Here is a 20,051-nt window from a genome sequence, read left to right on the forward strand (position 1 = left end):
TTCCGATCAGTGTAGGTTGTGGCAGTTATTCAGAGGTGAAGGGGCTTGCACAAGATGGACTAGCGTAGAGAGCTGCATCATACTAGACTAAAGACCACACCAATAACACACTTTACTGCTTTTCTCTATTGAAATTAATTTGTGCTGTGTATTTTCAGGAAGAGCCCTAATATTAATTAATGGAGCATTTCAATTCCCATAGTAACTAATATGAAAAAAAAACCTTTTAGTTGCAAACCACACAAATTATCCTGTCACCTTTCCTGTATAATGTAACTCTCATATATTTAAACAAGAATACAATACTAGATGAATATCAGTTTCTATTAGTTTCCCTACATTTTAACATCATGAGTTTCATATAATCTGCTTTCACAGTTCTATTCCTGGGCACAAAAATGCTAAACTGGTGTGTGTAATTCTACATTTTGCCATGAGGGGTGCTTTTTTAGGGGTTCCAGATTTACATAAATAAAAAATGTACTTATGCAAATCCAAATATGACAAGTTACTACTTGTTTTTCCTCCAACATTGCATGTTCATCTCTCAATTTCAGCTATTAGGAATGTACTCCACAGGAAATTATTTATGATTATTATAGTGAGTTTCTAAGTTATTGTGGTAACTTTATTCTATTAAAATATTTCTTTGGAATATCCTAACTTTTCCAATTTGAAATTCCAAATTTCCCTGGACTAATTTGTCTCGCAGGCAAAAAACAGTTTTGCTTTACTGGTGTCCATGCAATCAAATTATGTAGTTTAAACAGCCACTAATAAGTGGCATGGATGTAATGCATCACAAACTATGCCATTAAATTTTTCAATATCAGAGACAGACAGTGTGTACAAACAGAACTAATGGAGCATCAAGCAGAAATATTCTGAGAAATGGATCCAGATTGAACGTCAATAAAATAAAATTATAATTTTAGTCTACCACAAAGGATAGTTAACTATTAGGTTCAACTTTGTCCTTCGGCCCCCTCAACGAAGTTCTTGATATGCAGTAATTGCCACTTCCCTCTGCATAACATTTCAGTTTTCTAACCACATGACAGAACAAAGCTTGGGAGGAAAAATATCGGAAATACTCAGAAGAAGAGAGCTCTTGATACCATACTGACTTTGAATATATTATGGAGAGCTCTGAATTTACATTTGAAAACACGGAGCCAGCACTGGTAAACAACATTGTGCAAGAAACATTTCTCAGGCTAACGTAACGACTACTCCTAAATCTCTGGAATCATTGTGATTGATGTTGCTGAAAGAGAGAGAGTGAGAGTGAGAGAGAGAGAGAGAGAGAGAGAGACTGCCAAACCATGGTAGGTGATTCAACAAAGTCTAACAGGGTGCCCTTAAAACTCAACTCCTCCTGAACAGACCACAAAGGCCCAACGGTACTGACTAGCCACCGTGTCATCCTCAGCCCACAAGTGTCACTGAATACAGATATGCAGGGGCATGTCGTCAGCATACCGCTCTCCCGACTGTATGTCAGTTTACAAGACCGGAGTCACTACTTCTCAGTCAAGTAGCTCCTCAGTTTGCATCACAAGGGCCAAGTGCAAACAGGGTGCCCTTGCAAGTATCAAGTCCCATTTAACAACTTTAGTGGCTTAAGAGGTCTTTTCATTGATCTACATCACAATCAGAAACAACATTCATTTTCAAGTGACGTGTGGAAAACATAATGTGCACAATTATGTGGAGCCACACTAGATATGTCATATGAATTGCACCTATGACCTTATGATTACAATTCACCATGTAGCAACTTTAATGCTCTAGACACATTTAATAGTTTAGAAGTCTTAGGTACATTTGCTCCAATAAACTGTAAATTGTCCTCACAAAGTGAGAGTGCCATCCTACAGTCTCACTCTCTTCTGCCCAGTAACAAAAATGTATATAAAATGAACCACGAAACGCACAACAATCTTTCTCAACTGCAGCCACAAACAACAGTTTTAAAATCTCATTACGGCACTTCGTCTCAAAATAAAGATATATCCTTTATTTTGGCCGTTAACTTTCTATAAGAGAAATCCATCCATGCCACCCATACAAAATGTACCATGTAAAACAAAACTGCGGTAAATGTAAAAGAAGGGTTTAGAACTAATACCTGTGATAAATATAAAAGAAGGGTTTAGAACTAATACCAATAAAGATCATATTTGTGTTTTCTTTACGTAGTGCTCTCTCATTATCCTGATATGTTATTCATACCTACTCCTTCTAAGGTCACAGTGATTTATCAATCAATCAATCAGCAAAAAACCCTCTTTCTAAAAAAATTCTGGAAATATTATAACACTACTTCTGAACCCAACAGTATGGCTAATTAGAGAAAATGTCAACAACTTTAAACTTTTTGACTTCTACAAACATGTTAACATGTGACACTGCACTTTGACCGAAATGCACTGGATGTGTCTATGCAACTTGGGGTATGCTTTTCCTAATTTTCTCCAGACATATTTGCTTATGCCACTGTGCAGACCCCTGAGTGTCACAGACATGCCCTAATGCATTGCCACTCAAGTACCAATGTTTTGTAAGTGTGTTAACACATAAGAGTCATGTTTCTACTCTGACCTACAACATATGCATGAACTTTTAGAATGTTTACTACGAATCTTTATATGCAATTGCTGTTGGAGTCATTTGTTGCAGTTTTAAACTTTGCTTTATATTTCCGACTATCTTTAGGGCTTGGCATCATAGTGTTATAAATGGTGTTCACTGTCGCACAAAGGAAGAAATCCTGGAGATAACCAGTAAGAGCCAAACTGAGATGAATTATTCTGCATCGGTTATAGTGGCAACTACTCAAAACTCTGAGGTAGCTGATCAAGTCGCATATATCAGCAGGTATAACTCACTAATTTATTTTTTGAACATGAGGTGCAATAGACTGACCTTCAAAATATGAAGAATTTGAAAGTCATACTGCAATTTGTTGGAAAAGACAGGCATTAGATGACTAAGGTTAACCCTAAGACAAATAGATTTTTGATGTACAAGAAATACTTTAAAACTCAAGAACACATATATAAGCTGCTCAATACGAAAAGTGCTATGCCAAAGTGACATTTCTGCATAGCGAATGTATTACAAATGGGCTAACAGGACTACACCTTTGACTAAGCACAGTTTGCTATAGTTTAAGGAAGAAATCATGCCAGAAGCTTCCAAACGTGTTACAATATAAATTCAACAATACTGGTACAAACAAAAATTATTACTGTTGTTCACAACAAATTCAGATGTATTTGAGTGTATCACAATAGTCATTACATCTTATTTACTCAGATACAATATAACAGAGCACTTTAAACTAAATAAACATTCCTCGCAGGCAGAGAAAACATTGTAACCTGTATCTCATCAAACAGTAGCCAGGGACTTGTGATCCAAGAATATCACCATAACTATTAACAGATTATTCACTTCTTGGGTAAGTACAATGAGAAATACATACAGAACAGCATGTAATACAGATAGATGGGTCAGAAGAAACAGTGAACTGCTAAAGTGAAAAAATACAGGCGCATCACTTGCCTCATAGACTACTAAAATTGAAAAATGTTGGAAACGTGTAACGCTTGGTCACAAGAGTAATTTAACATTTCTGTGTGTGATTCACCTGGAGATACGCTTCAAACTTACAAATTTCACTCTGCTGGTGGTAAGTCAGCAGAAGGAAATCCGCAAGATTCACTTGACTAAAAAGATGCATAAACAGCAACAACAATAACTGAGTTTTATTCCTTTGTGCTGTGCTTCAGTACAGCTACATTGACAGCTGTCAAATGACACATGTTTAAAGAACCCAGCATCAACAAAGAAACAGGCAACTTGTCAGAAGAAATTCCATGAACAATCTATGGGACAGCAATGACTGTCTTTCCTTTTCTACCAATTTGCTTTCACAATACAGAAAATGAAGATGGGAAAAGTTTAATTAAAGCTTTTGAGACACAGTATGACAATGACTTACCCTCTGAAGATATAGTAAGAATGAGAAAACTGTGATACCTTCATGGACTGTAAAGCCTCTTCTGGGCAAAATGTCAAGGTTCTGTCAATACTTGCCATTTAACTGCAACCCTCACCTAAAGTAGAGACAGTTGAGACAATGGTACACTGACCATCAGTTTGCAGTACAGCATTGTGAACTGTCTATGGGAAAGTAACCTGAACCTTATTCCGAATAAAAAGAAGCAGCTATTGCACCATATAAAATAAGAAATTGGTGATCTAGCAGACAATTTCACTTACACAGAACTGTTAAAACGATTATGACAACCTCCATATACGTTACAGTCTAGACATCTGCTATTAGGACATAAGAAGTGCAATAGGTTATCCATTCCTCCCCCCCCCCCCCCCCTCTTGGAAAGTAAGTCATTGATTCTTTTACACTTTTATCTGTCTTCAAAGTATCCATCATAAATGGAGTCAGATTAATTATCCAACACTTGCCTGTCAACCAAGTTGATGCTACTTCTGTTGTTGTAAGACATTCCGACAACATTCAATTTCTTGTAACTTATTCTTTTTACTTCAACTCTTTCTTTTTTGGGTGACCTCCTTTTCTTCTAAAACTTTTAGCTTAATAAAAAATAGTCAAAACAGAATAAGTCTGAATGTGATTTATTTTGGATCATAGATCATTCTTACTAGTTTTTTATATATAAATATCTTATCAAGAGAACAATGGTAACTTCCTTAACAGAAACCTATGTTAGATTAGATTTCGCATACAGTTTATTCTTGTATTTACTGCATTACTTATCTCCTCTGACTGGATACAATGGGAGGATGTGCAGTTTTTGGCTGTTCATACCTTAGAAATTATGAGGTTCAACACCACTTTTCAGTAGCTGCAAGTTTTGTGACTTTTGAGCATTTGCTTTAAGGAATTAGCAATTATGGATGTTTTACTAGAACGTAAATGCATTTACAGTATATGGACTACTTATGTCTTTGATATGTCCAGTTTTGTCCATTAATGTATTAACATCAAAAACGTTCACATAATCAATACATCAGTAAATCATGACATTTACCACTTTTTGAGTGTTCCATATGTTCAAGCTCTATACCTTCAACTATGTCCAAGTTAAAAAAAAGTCTTATGGAGACTTTTGTATAAGTTCCTAGAAATGCTTACAATGAATATGACGCTGCAACATAATGGTGGAGAATTCTCTTAAATATTATGTACATTTTAACTAGACTCTCACATGTAAATTAGTAAGAAGTGCAACATGCACAACCCAGTCTTACAAAGGATTCTAGTGTCCATTGCTACAGAAAACCGTTATGATGTACTTGTACAAAGAATCAAAACATATGCGAGTCACAAAAATGTTGTATGCAAAATTTGTTATCAAAATAAATCAGCAAAGAATACAAGAGTCACGGTTATTTCAAATAATAATAAAATGCAGAAGCATGCATAAATAAAATGGTGTATCACACAAAATCAATGAAACTGAAGAGGAAACAGAATATTCCATTGGAATAACAATAAGATAACTCAAAAGGTCCAGACCCACAAAGAATAAAGCTTGAAGAAACAAATTGTCATACCTACCTGCAGGAAAAATGAGAAAAAAATATTATTACCAAATATATCATAAAAAGCTGCAAGCACATAAAATTTAATTTAAACAAAAGACCTTTAAAAATCCAATGAGGCAGGGTTGTGGAGATGCATTCAGTAATCGCTCAAGCCGATCGCAGAACTCCTCTGGTTCAACCTTGGTGTCAATCAACTCTTGGATTAGTGTACGCACATTCCTTTCCACAGATTTTGGTTCTCGACTTGAGAGCTCCAACAGATTTGCAAGAAATTTGCGACATTTTTCTTTGGTAGTGTCAACTGTGTGTCGCTGAAAAATTATTGACAGGAATTACATTTAGCCATCTAAATGCAATATGTGCAACTGAAGAATAAACTTCCTGTTAAGAAAAGCTAAGTGCAAGCTAAAAAAACACCTGTAACTAAAAATAAGCACAGGTAATAAACAATAAAAGCAGAACAGAAAGCCATCACTCCGTAAGTAAAAAGCTAGTGCATGCTTAAAGTTCATGAACTGTTCTTTCTGAATCAAACTGACTACACCTCAAAACAACACATTCAGTTTTAGATATCTGACAACGATTGAGTGCTATTATCAGATAGGTGGTATCAACGGTTTGGATGGCAAATGAGAGCATGCAACATCTGTGAATGTCAGTAAAACTATACTAACAATGAAAAAAAGAATGACACATCAATTATGAAAGAAGGGTGAAAGAATATACTCAACAGAAAAGCAAGTCAGAATATCAGCAACTGCATTAACAAAAGAATTGACTATGATAATGAAATGAGTGGGAGGGCTCTGAAGTTACTATTTCAATATGAAACTGCAGTCACAACTTCACTGAAAACTCTGATATTATTGTGCTTCAGTGTGAATGTTAAATGTTATTAATGTATGACAAAATCCACAAACTTCATTAACATTTGTAACAATTTCAACGTAACAAAATGGTCGAAATGAATCCAACCTCAGAATAAGTACACTCGACAAAAATTTAGTCGCCCCAAAAAGACATCATGTTAATTCTGTGTAAAACCACATCTAGACACGATAATGGCCTCAATTCGGTGAGGAAGAGAGTCCCTAAGTTTCTTCATGTGAGCCACATCCATCTGAAGCCACTCTGATTAGATCCCATCGAACTACCAGATTACTGAGATGCTGATTGCTATGTTTTCCCCAGTGATCCAGGTAGTCTCAAATATCTGCTAAAAGATTAAGAACAGATGATTTAGTGGGGTAGTCGAGATACGACAGGGAACCAGAGTGATCATCAAGCCAGGAATTTAAGTATGCATCCCTGAGAATATGGCTGTTGTCATCTAGGAAGACAGGAGTGTCCACAGCATAATCATCACTAACTCGTAGAAGAAACGGCAACACTTTGTCACCGCAAATGTTAATAAACATCCTGGTTCACATTCACACTAATCTGAATTTAGTGGTCCCACCCCCAAAACATCACAAAATAACCTCTGTCCTGAATTACAGCCAACAAACACTGCAGGTTAAATGGCTCATAGCATGTCTGGTGCACTTGGCGCCTTGCACTACTTAAAAGCAGCAATGTGGTTCTGCAACATACCTGACACAAAATGTTCGTCAAGATGGACCTGTATTCACAGACACCAGCAATTCTTGTCAGGTTTGAAACTGTCACTGACAAGGCAAGACACCCATCTCTGTAGCCTGTCGTTTAAATATTTTTATGCCAACTGCACTTACACCGTTACATGACAGAGTGACACACTCATCATTGCAGGTATGTTGGACGATCTGCACCGATACACTGCACACTATAGCTCCTTTCTGCCATTCTGCCACATTTACAAATGGATTGATTTTTATATACTCATTCTACACCATCTGCAGCTCTCCAAAACAACCAATGTGCACTTTCAAGGTGATGACTAATATTTTGTCAGTCAGCTACAGTGTATCAGCAAAGACAAATGGTGTCTGCGTAAGGCTGTGCAGTGCTCTCACATGTATGCCCAAAAGATCAGTTTGCTGGCAAGTTGCTCAGTGAGGGATCACCAACTGTAGTGGAAGTATGGAAGCATGTGCCAGTACAAATAACAAATGTCAAGGGGCACAAAAACAGCAAGGGAATAAATTCAAACAGAGCAGAATGACGAGTTTCTGAGAAATGTGACTGTCATGCCATGGTATTTCAGCTCAAAAATGTCACACAGCTGTGGCAATGATTCATGCATAGAACCCGTGCATAAATTTATTACAAAGGAATAGGCAGAAATTGGCCCAACCAATGTCACTCATGCCATTATATCAGCTTCCACTGACCAGAAACTACATGGTGTCTTAAAAGAAAGTTTCTATTTGATGTGTCAAAATAAAATAGTGGCTGAAGTCTACTGAAAAAATCTTTATTTATAATTGAAATATATGGTTTAGGAATTTATTTCTTAAAAATAATGTCATTTAAACTCAATCCAGCATGCCTATGGCACTCATTTAAACAAACAAATTTGCATGACAGCTTGGCATGTAAACACTGGGATGGCTACCACTCCACTATGGATATTTTCTTTTAATTGCTCCAGAGAAGTCAGATTATTGACATTCACTTTAGATTTGACATATCCTCACAAAACAAAATCCACGGGACTCAAATCTGGACTGAGTGGGGGCCAATTTATGTCACACCTACTGGAGATCAATTTGCCAGGGAAAATTTCATGAACTTCCAGTATAGACACACTGGATCACTAAACAGGAAAAATGTCGTTTACCATCATCAGATGATATTCCAAATCCACTGTAACTGCATGACCACTGCCATTGTCAAAAATGAATGGGCCAATTATTCCTGGAGCAACAAAGCCAATACTTTTTGGAAATGATGGGGTTTCTCACGCTTCTGTTTAGGATTCGTTGCGCTCCAGTGGCAGCAATTTTGCTTATTGACATGGGCATTCAGGTGAAAACTAGCATCTTGAGAAAACAAGATGATAATGATACATGGAAGTGCACTTAGTCATCACATCATTAATGAACTGCAGTCTGTCTGGCATCCTGAGGCTTTAACTCTTCCACCAACTGGATTTTGTACGGGTGCAGCTTAAAGTCTTTTTGCAGAATTCAACGCTGTGATGATCTATGCATCTTTAAAGAACTTGCATACTTACAAATGGAGAGGTTAGGATCTTCATGGACAGACAGATTTACACTCTTCATGGATTCGTCCATTCTTGATGACCTTGGTAGCCCAAATTTCGGTTTGGTCAGTGCTGAACTAGTCTCCTCAAATGTACTGATCCATTTCTGGATAAGGGAAATACTTGGAGCATCATTTATATAATGTAATCCACGATCACTGCAAAATTTCTTCCTTGCTACACTCACCGAATCACCGTTTGTGTAAAATTCTTGCATACAGAACACACGGTCCACTCCGGAGAAGCGCTCCATATTGACTGAATTCTTACAGGCCAAGCAAGTGATGACCATACCCCCCATTCTCCTCAGATTTGTTGCACACAAGAAGAGAGCTCTTCAAATATGAACTTTCTTTTTAGTCACACTGTATTAACAACTTGGACTGTAACGAGCAGAGGAACACTGCCACTGGTGTGATGAGTGGCAAAATATAGCATCTTCAAACAAGTCCCACTTTAATATGCCAACAGCAATAGCTGCATATTTTATATTCTAATGTGGTGACTGCAATTTTGCAGCCTGCACTGTTGAGTTGTGTAATAAACACATGCAAAGTGTGATGGTATGGAGCACCATTGGATATAACACATGACCTTGACTAGAACATACTGACAATAATCTGCATGGCAAATGCTACTTCAGGGAGGTTGGCAGAGCTAGGGACATTGACCCTCCCTCCAGATGCCATATTTCAAAAACCACATTTGGCCATGAATGTGCAGCTGTCTTCAAAGAATTATGGAACCACAGCTTCTCTGGCATGCACATCTGCTCAATCCCCATTGTACATGTTTGCTTTATGGTTTGTCAGCAACTGCTTTGATATAGCCCTTTACCGACCACTGTTGACATTTTCTGGACTCTCATAAACCACATGGAGCAAAGTTTCCCAGGAATGTACCCAGGTCCTTTTTGATTCCATGCTATACTATTTAGAGACACTTGTTGCATCAAGTAGGAACTTGATGCTACACTGGAATTTTGAAGCAAAGACTATAGAAGATTCTGTAAATTGTGTATTGTTATTGACCTAATCTGACAAACAACTTTCATTTCAGCCACAGGTGCCTTCTGTGTTGCAATTTTCACAATGTTATTTTATATGGAATTTCATCCAAAATCAGTCTATTAACAATTAATGATGAGAATCAAACAACATTTAAACAAGAATGCTCTCACTATAGAATGGTCACTTCCCTTTACTTAATATATCACTGGAAAGCATTTCTAGAGGCACAAAAGGGTTATAGTACTTCCTTTAAATTCTACCTGATGTATTTCCATAAGCAATGAATGGAAATAAAAACAAGAATGTCAAAATAGTTTAAAAAAGTAGTGAAACGTGTAAATTTCAACATATAAATCGTGATTCGTGGCACAGGAGAAACAAAAGACTTACAAAATAGGAGAAAACGGTCAACAAAAACTGACATTAATTTTTCCACCTTGTAATGTAGCAAAGTGTGTATCTATTACCTTTATTCCATAAATTTCTTTAAAATTATTGAGTCAGCCAGTCATATTCACCGATAACAACAATCACAAGAGCACTTTAATATGCACTCAATATGTGGGCAGTTTGAATTATTTTCATATGATGTCTGTTCAAAAATAACTGAACTTTATTAATGATCATTTATTATGTTTACCCTTCTCTCCTTCAAAGTATCCCTCCCTATCCACACATTTATCCTAGGGTGTGTCTATTTTGCCAAGTAGTTCTACAAAGCTTTTTATGGAATGTCATTGAAAGACAGTTCTACTTACTAATGTATCACTGTGTAAAAACAGCATCCTTTCAACAATAACTCTATCTTTGGAAACAGGAAAGAGTCACATGGAGCCTGGTCTTGGAAGCTGGATGATCAGAAGAGAACGGTCATGCGATTTTTTACACAGAAGTTGCAAACTGATGTAGCCACGTGCGCAAGTGAATTACAATGGTGAAGACACCATTAAGTATGTTGCCATAAATGCAATATTTTATTGAAACTTTTTAAAATACTTGCATAGCAATCAGGGTTGACTGACTGACTTTGAGTTTACAATCAGAATTGCACAATTCTACTGATATTGAAGTAGCTGTGAGCATCAGTGTGAAAATGGATCAAGGTTGTCTGGCTCTTTTGGACAGGGATATCCTTCATGACCTCACTGAGATGACTGCTTTTATGTCTCATTCTTGTAGCCATATGAAACCTGTGTCCTGTATGACTCTTTATATCAATCATCTCCAAGTTTTACATCTACATGGATAATCCGCAAGCCACCATACTACTACTTGTCATTTCCTTTCCTGTTCCACTCACAAATAGAGCTAGGGACAACTGTCTATATGCCTCAATATGAGCTCTAATTTCTCGTATCTTACCTTCATGGTCCTTTTGTGCTATTTATGTTGGTGGCAGAAGAATCATTCAGCAATCGGCTTCAAATGCCGGTTCTCTAAATTTTTTTCAATAGTGTTCCTTGAAAGGAACATCACTTTCCCTCCAGGGATTTCCACTTCAGTTCCAGAAGCATCTCTTTTACACTTACGTGTTGTTCAAACCTACCTGTAACAAATCTGGTAGCCCACCTCTGAATTGTTTCAATGTCTTCCTTCTACCTGACTTTGTAGGGATCCCTAACACTCAAGCAGTACAAACCAGAGGCCTATATGCAGTCTCATTTACAGGTGAACCACTCTTTTCTAAAATTCTCCCAATAAACTGAAGTTGACCATTTCCCATCCCTTCAACAGCCCTTACATGCCCATTCCACCTCATATCACTTTGCAATGTTACACCCAGATATTTAAATAACTGAGTCTAGCAGGACACTAATAATACTGTATCTGAACATTACAGATTTGATCTTCCTACTTATCAGCATTAACTTACATTTTTCCACATTTAGTACTAGCTGCCATTCATCACACCAACTGGAAATTTTGTCTAAGTCCTCTTGTATCTTCCTACAGTCATTCAACTTTGACACCTTATTGTACACCATGGCTTCATCAGCAAACATTCACAGATGGTTCCCCAACCTGTCCACCAAATCATTTATGTATATAGAGAATAACAGCGGTCCTATCACAACTTCCCTGGGACATTCCTGATGATATCCTTGCCTCTGATGAACATTCGTCGTCAAGGACAACATACTGGGTTCTATTATTTAGGAAGTCTTCGGGCCACTCACATATATATGAACTTATTCCATATGCTTGTACCTTCATTAACAGCCTGCAATGGGGCACCATGTCAAATGCTTTTCGAAAATCTAGAAATATGGAATCTGCTGTTGCCTTTCATTTATAGTTCTCAGTATATCTTGACAAAAGGGCAAGCTGAGTTTCACATGAGCGATGCTTTCTAAAACCATGCTGATTTGTGGACATACGGTTCTCAGTCTCAATAAAATCTCTCATATTCGAACTGAGAATATGTTCAGGGTTTCTGCAGCTACCAGAAATTAGGAATATTGGTCTGTAATTTTGCAGGCAAGTTCCTTTACGCTTCTTATATACTGGGGTCACCTGTGCTTTTTTCCAGCCATTTGGAACTTTGTGTTGGGCGAGTGATTGACGATAAATGAGTAAGGGGCCCACGCTGTAGAGTACTCTTCATAAAATTGAACTAGGATTCCATCCAGACATGGCAATTTATTTGCTTCCAAATCTTCCAGTTGTGTCTCTACGCCAGATACACTTATTGCTACGTCATCCATACGGAAGTGTGTCTATTGGTCAAATGATAGTAGGTTTGTATGGTTCTCCTGTGATCAATTTCTTGAATGTGAAATGTGAAACTTTGACTTTTGTTTTGTTATCTTCAAATGCCACGTCAGACTGGTCGACAAGGGACTGAATGGAAGCCTTAGACCCACTAGGTGCGACAGTGGTAGTAGTTGTGTGGTTCATGCATAGATCTTTCCACAGATGCGTGAATCTCTGCTAACCTTTTCTTGTCAAGATTTACGCATTCCTTTCGAAGCAAGAATGCATGCTTTGTCAGCATCCACCGAATTTTGTTATTAAACCATGGTGGGGTCTTTTCCATCTTTTATCCACTTACTAGACATATAACTCTCCAGACCATGATTTACAATCTGCTTAAACTTTGCCCATAATTCCTCTACAACTATCTGACTGGAACTATGTGTTGCCAATTTACTGTCTACGTGAGATTTTTGTTAACAACAGTCGCTATGATGACATCGTAATCACTAATCCTCATCTCTATACTGACACCTCAACAAGGCCCAAAAACTACTTTGCAATACTGTTATTCTGTACCCCTCAATAAATTCATAGACATCGCAGTTCATACTTGGCAGGATAAAGTCATCTCAAACTTTATTGTATGATCTGGGTATTTACGCAATATGACCATAGACTTTCTTTGAATGACTCTAAAACTGTCACAGCAGAATCGGATGGCCGGTAAAAACAATCAACAACTAACTTGGTTTCCCCTGTACCTGTTATATGCGACCAGATGACTTCACCATCACACTCACCTTTGACCTCAATAGAGAGAATATTTCTGTCAACTGCACAGAACACTCACCCTCCTATGGCCTCAAATCTGTCTTCCGATATACGTTCAATGACTCACTAAATGCCTCAGAGCTTTCCACTTCGGGTTGCAGCCAGTTCTCAGTCCCAAGAATAATCTGAGTGCGAAAACTTTCCTGGAGGGTAGTAAATTCAAGAACTTTATTACAAATACTTCCCCAGTTTATTGATAAAATTGTGACAGTCTAAGCGTCTTTATTTTGAATGCCATTTGATTTCCTTTGCTGCATATCAATTGGTGATTGCTCATCAGAGCACCTCAAACTAAAGCCTAGCCTACAAAATCTTCATGTGCACTCCACAAGCACTCTGCTACGCAAGTAGCTGCTTCATTTGTGTAGTTCACCATTGAGGTATGAAGGGGAGTCCTACAAATCCCCACATGGTTACACAGGTCTAGAAATCTGCAACCAATACCATCACAGAGTTTATGAAGCATTTGGTTGAGACCTTCCACTCAGCTCCAAACCAAAGGACCCTGCTCAACTCTGGAAACGAACTGAGGAGATGTATTGATGTCAGTCGCTGAGGCCTGGCACGAAGCTGGCGTTCCAAAACATCCCAAAGGTGTTCTATAGGATTCAGGTCAAGACTCTGTACACGCCCGTCCATTACAGAGATAGTTATTGTCATGTAACCACTCACACTGTCACAAGTCGTGCATTACAAAAAGGTGCTTGATCGTGTTGAAAGATGCAATCACCATCCCTGAATAGCTCTTCAATAGTGGGGAGCAAGAATGTGCTTCAAACATCAATGTAGGCCTGTGCTGTGATAGTGCCATGCAAAACAACAAAGGGTGCAAGCACCCTCCATGAAAAACACGACCACACCATAACACAACCACCTCTGAATTTTACTGTTGGCACTAAACATGCTGGCACATGACGTTCACCTGGCATTCGCCATACCCACACCCTGCCACTGGATCGCCACATTGTGTACCTTGATTTGTCACTTCACACAACGTTTTTTCACAGTTCAATCGTTCAATGTTTGTGCCCCTTACACCAAGCAAGCCGTCCTTTGGAATTTGCCGGCACGATATGTGTCTTACGAGCAGCCACTCGACCATGAAATCCAAGTTTTCTCGTCTCCTGCCTAACTGTCATAGTACTTGCAGTGGATCCTGATGCAGTTTGGAATTCCTGTGTGGTGGTCTGGATAGACGTCCACCTATTACACATTAAGACCCTCTTCAACTGTCAGCGGTCTCTATCAGTCAACAGATGAGGTCGGCCTGTACACTTCTGTGCTGTGAGTGTCCCTTCAAGTTTCCACTTCACTATCACATCAGAAACAGTGCACCTAGGGATGTTTAGAAGTATGGAAATCTCAAGTACAGACGTATGACACAAGTGACACCCAATCAACTGACCACATTCTAAGTCTCAGTTCCGCAGAGCACCCCATTCTGCTCTCTTACAATGTCTAATGACTACTGAGGTCGCTGATATGGAGTACTGACAGTAGGTGGCAGCACAATGCACCTAATATGAAAAGCGTAGGTTTCTGGGGATGTCTGGATACTTTTAATCACATAGTGTAAATAGAGAAACACGCATGAAATTTAATAAGTATACTACAAGGAAAACACAGAAAGAGATAAACACTTAATTTGCTGCTCTGTACATGTAATTGGGTATCAGCCAAGAGCTGAAGCCTGTTCACTTTTTTTTTTTTTTTTTGCAAATGTTGAATCAATATTCCCTCTGCTTAGTGGCCCATCAAACATTGCTGCAATTTTATGCATGTTCAGTTTTTCAGTTAAAATCTCATGTACAGACCAGTAAGATCTCAATCTTTCACGTTAGCACTCTGACCACTAGGTAATGGTTGGCAATCTTTTTTGAATGTGAATGTCACCAGTTGATGATGAAGGCCATTCTGGTGAAGAGTAGTCTCAGCTGAATAACAATCGCTTTTGAAACAAGAGAACTACAGGAAGAGATCATATATGAACTGGGTTTTGTAAAACCAAAATCATTTTTCTATCATCTCCTGACTTTGCTTCACATTTTCCCCATCAAACTGGCAACTTTCTGATGCCATTCTCGACGAAAAAAAGAGAGATGTATGCACAACAGCTCGCTTACAAACTCCTCTACTACCGCACTGTTATCAAACTGGTGTCCTCAAAGTTGTTCTTTCAACAGTCCAAACATGTTGTAGTCACAGTGTGATAAAGCTGGAATGTAAGGAGGGTGTTCCTCCAATTAACTACCTCCAGTTGATTCCTCATTATGGCAGCAGATGCAGTCTTGCATTGTCACGCAGAAGAACCACCATTTCCAGTAGTTGAGTTCATCAGTCAAAATGACTTGAGCACTTCCATAGCTTATTCCTACTGCTGAAGCAATTTAAGAAAGGTGTATGCACCAATCTTCTGCAATAAGGTCCTGTATAGTACAAATGTTATCTTGTGTAATGCTTGTCCACAGTTGTTTTGGCGGGGTACTTTTTCCACGGCTAGCTGTCCTGCCACAAATGTTTTCTCATTAACATGCTTGGGTCTTTGAAAGGCTTCCTTTCTCAAACTGTCCATGAAGCCGCCTCAATATTTCCAAAGGTTTAGAGTCTTCTTAAGTGAGATACTTAAAGATTATGTATTGCACAGACTTGTCTACCTCTGGTTTACACATGGTGGGCTCACTTGAGCAGTCACACCTCGCAAACTGTAGCATCAAAACACTTTTTCACACATCCCCACTAACATCCTGTAGGGGTTGCACCCATTTCTGTGCACTACCACAGCCACCACATGTAAATTCCAGTTCATATTTGATAAGTCTCTGTATTTATAATGTTGTACTCAACGTATAGCATCACCAGGTCTATCAATTTGTTTCAAAAGATTGAACATTTTGAGTATGTGAATCTTTCATTTTTGTGCAAAATCTGACAATGCACTGTTGATTTACGAATAATATAGAGGAACAATTGCCAGGACACATTCTACCAACTTTTATTCAAATAAAAATTGTAGGAAATTAAACAAGATGCCAATAATAAGGTTGCCTAGGAGCATGTGATCGATATAGACCACAACAATACAACAAACAATCCCAAAATAAATTCAGCCCACAATGAAGCTGACAACTTACATGACAACTTTTAATAGCACACATTTTTGTACAATCTTTTCATAAGTTCAATAAGAGAGAAGAATGTTGTCATGGTAATGGTATTTAAACAGAAAAACTAAAAGTATTCAAGGGATGTAACTGGGTAAACTCACAAATACGAAAAATATTTCAGTAGCTGTGTTGCGCAACATTAATAGAATCTGCCCATGACTGAAAATTTTCTCAACGTTTCAGCTATCTTATGTGAATCTGATATCACTCTAGTTACTGTTCTCTCTGAAACTTCGGCAACATTGAACTACAAGTGTACATGGTAACTGTGGTAGCTATATACCAATCTTTATTTTTATACTTCCAAAAAAATAATGCACAAAATTGGGCTAATATGAGAATGAAAGGGTATACTATGTGCACCTGTGTGTGTGTGTGTGTGTGTGTGTGTGTGTGTGTGTGTGTGCGGGTGCGCGCGTACACATGGAGGGAGGGGTGATGCATGTTGCAAACTCACCCCCACCCCCCTGCAGTCAGCATTATAAGTACCTCTCCATGTGTGTTTCAACTGAGTCATAACGTTTTAATCAGACAGGTATTAAGTTATTTTTAAAGTATGACATCAATGTCAAATTCATAATTGTAAAATTTGTCATGGGTACACAAGTGGGCCTTAGGCTCTGAAATCCCGTATCAATGATGTTTCATTGAATGGTTCGAAAGATGACAACTGTTGATGGCCCAGCATTGAAATCTGTAGGAACTTGTGGAAGGGTTGCACTTCTGTCACATTGAACGATTCTCCCCAGTTGACGTCACTCCCGTTTTTCAGGATCTTTTTCCAGCTGCAGCGATGTCGGAGATTTGATGTTTTACCGGATTCCTGATATTCACAGCACACTTGTGAAATGGTCGTATAGGAAAATCCCCACTTCATCACTGCCTTGGAGGTGCTGTCTCTCATTGCTTGTGCATCGACTATAACACCATGATCAAACTCACTTAAATCTTGATATCCTGCCATTATAGCTACAGTAACCAATCTAAGATGTGCACCATACACTTTCTATCTTACATAGGCTTTGCCGACCACAGTGCCATGTTCTGCTTATTTACAATATCTCTGTATCTGAATATGCAGGCTATATCAGTCTCTTTGGCACTTCTGTGTACCTTTCTGTATAATTTCTCTCTCTTTTTTTTATATATAGATAATGCATTGAACATTCTAAAACTATCAATGGTTTATCCTAAAAAGAACTGAAACTTACACTATGTCATCAAAAGTATCCAGACACCCCCTCCCCCCCCCCCCCCCCCAAAAAAAGAAAACATACATTTTTCATATTAGGAGCATTGAGCTGCCACCTACTGCCAGGTACTTCATATCAGCGACCTCAGTAGCCATTAGACATCGTAAGAGAGCAGAATGGGGCGCTCTGCGGAACTCACAGCCTTCGAACATGGTCCGGTGATCGGGTGTCACTTGTGTCATATGTCTGTACTTGAGATTTACACAGTCCTAAACATCCCTAGGTCCACTATTTCAAATGTGAGAGTGAAGTGGAAATGTGAAGGGATACGTACAGCACAAAAGTGTACAGGCCGACCTCTTCTGTTGACTGACAGAGATGCCCGACAGTTGAAGAGGGTTGTAATGTGTAAAAGGCGGACATCTATCCAAACCATCACAAAAAAATTCCAAACTGCTTCAGGATCCACTACAAGTACTATGACAGTTAGGCAGGAGGTGAGAAAACTTGGATTTCAAGGATGTGCAGCTGCTCATAAGCCACATATCATGCCAGTAAATGTCAAACGATGTCTCACTTAGTGTAAGGGGCGTAAACGTTGGGTGACTGAACAGTGGAAAAACGTTGTGTGGAGTGACAAATCACAGTACATAATGCAGCAATCAATGGCAGGGTGTGAGTATGGCGAATGCTCAGTGAACATCATCTGCCAGCGTGTGTAGCGCCAACAGTAAAATTCGGAGGTGGTTGTGTTGTGGTGTGTTGTGGTGCGGTGTGGTGTGGTTGTGTTTTTCATGGAGGGGGCTTGCACCCTTTGTTGTTTTGCGTGGCACTATCTCAGCACAGGCCTACATTGATGTTTTAAGCCCATTCTTGCTTCCCACTATTGAAGAGCAATTCAGGGATGGTGATTGCATCTTTCAACACGATTGAGCACCTGTTTGTAATGCACAGCCTGTGGTGGAGGGGTTACATGACAATAACATCCCTGTAATGGACTGGCCTGCACAGAGTCCTGACCTGAATCCTATGGAACACCTTTGAGATGTTTTGGAATGCCAACTTCAGGCCAGGCCTCACCGACCGACATCGATACCTTTCCTCAGTGCAGCACTCTGGAAGAATGGGCTGCCATTCCCCAAGAAACCTTCCAACACCCGATAGAATGTATGCCTGCAAGATTGGGAGCTGTCATCAAAGCTAAGGGTGGGCCCATAGCTTCTTGCTTGCTTTTCACCAATATTATGTGGTATTTACTGAGCATTCATAAGATGTTAGTTATGTTTATTATGAATATAGCAAACTATACTCCATTTTTTTATTATCTGCCTGATACATGAAGCAAACAAGATAAAAGAAACTAATAAAAAACTCGAACATTTTCTTATTGTTGAATTTAGTGTACTACAAAGAGAATGACAAATTCAAATTTGAAAGAGTGCAAAAGAAAGGGTAGACTGCTTAGATAAACTCATGGTAAGAAAAATATACTGTATATTAGGAACTACAAACACAATATGCAGGTTCTCTGTAGCTCCTGCTAACATGCAATGTATACGAACAAGGTATTTCTTTCCATAGTCTTTCACATTTGTCATATCTGTTTTTTGATCTTAATTAACTAACTTTAAAACTAAGTTCTCTACACACATTTTCAAATTTATGATGTACTTCATTTTCTCCTTATCTCAATAACGAAATAAGGAAAGAACTGTCACTGACATAAAAATGTGTCACTTGCAGTCCTTTGATTTAAGTATTTCTCTCATAGTTTCAATGATGATCGTTGTAATGGAAGCCCACAACAATAGGTATTCAAGAAAAAATTGGAAGCCCACAATGATAAGTATTCATGAAAAAAATTGTAACTATGTTTTGATACCAATGATGATGCCTGTAATGGAAGCTTGGAACGGTAGGTATTATCAAAAATATTACAACAATGTTTTGATACTCGAATTAAATTTGAAATACAAAAAGCATTGATATGTGATAATACTTATTTGACCTCACTATATTTTTTAATGTAGTTGATTTGGGAGTGATACACAGTCAAAAACAGAAGTCTCCTTTAATGGTAAAAACAAAACTGGCAAATATATCAACATACATGTAAATTGAGTAAGACTAAACATTTGTAATGCACTTTCTGGTTAAATAACAAAAAGCTCCATTTGTTGTAGGTAACATCGTTATCTCGTAAACCGATAGCCAAGAATAGAATTTCAGATTCAACTAACCACTATCTTTCTCCCTACTTCTTTCCTTCTGAAGCTTTATGGAGACACTCCTACTAAGAACAGAGAGTTGGCATCCATATGAAAGAGGACAAAGCAAATGGAACATCTTTATGACAGCCAACTTCAATAAT

At 38.3% G+C, this 20,051-nt stretch overlaps 1 protein-coding gene across 2 annotated transcripts in view; it reads right to left on the reverse strand.

Moving 5' to 3' along the window:
* Window positions 1–20,051, reverse strand: part of LOC124711989 (transcription initiation factor TFIID subunit 4) — a 197,676-nt gene that overhangs the window by 107,309 nt on the left and 70,316 nt on the right. Inside the window, exon 4 of one of the 2 annotated variants that reach the window (XM_047242277.1) lies at window positions 5,697–5,909. The exons of the other annotated variant lie outside the window; for it this stretch is intronic. Within the exon in view, the coding sequence (XP_047098233.1) occupies window positions 5,697–5,909 (213 nt within the window). The remainder of the gene's footprint in view (window positions 1–5,696; window positions 5,910–20,051) is intronic. 2 annotated transcript variants of the gene reach the window in all.

Source organism: Schistocerca piceifrons, chromosome 1 (genome assembly GCF_021461385.2).
Source record: "Schistocerca piceifrons isolate TAMUIC-IGC-003096 chromosome 1, iqSchPice1.1, whole genome shotgun sequence".
NCBI lineage: Eukaryota > Metazoa > Arthropoda > Insecta > Orthoptera > Acrididae > Schistocerca > Schistocerca piceifrons.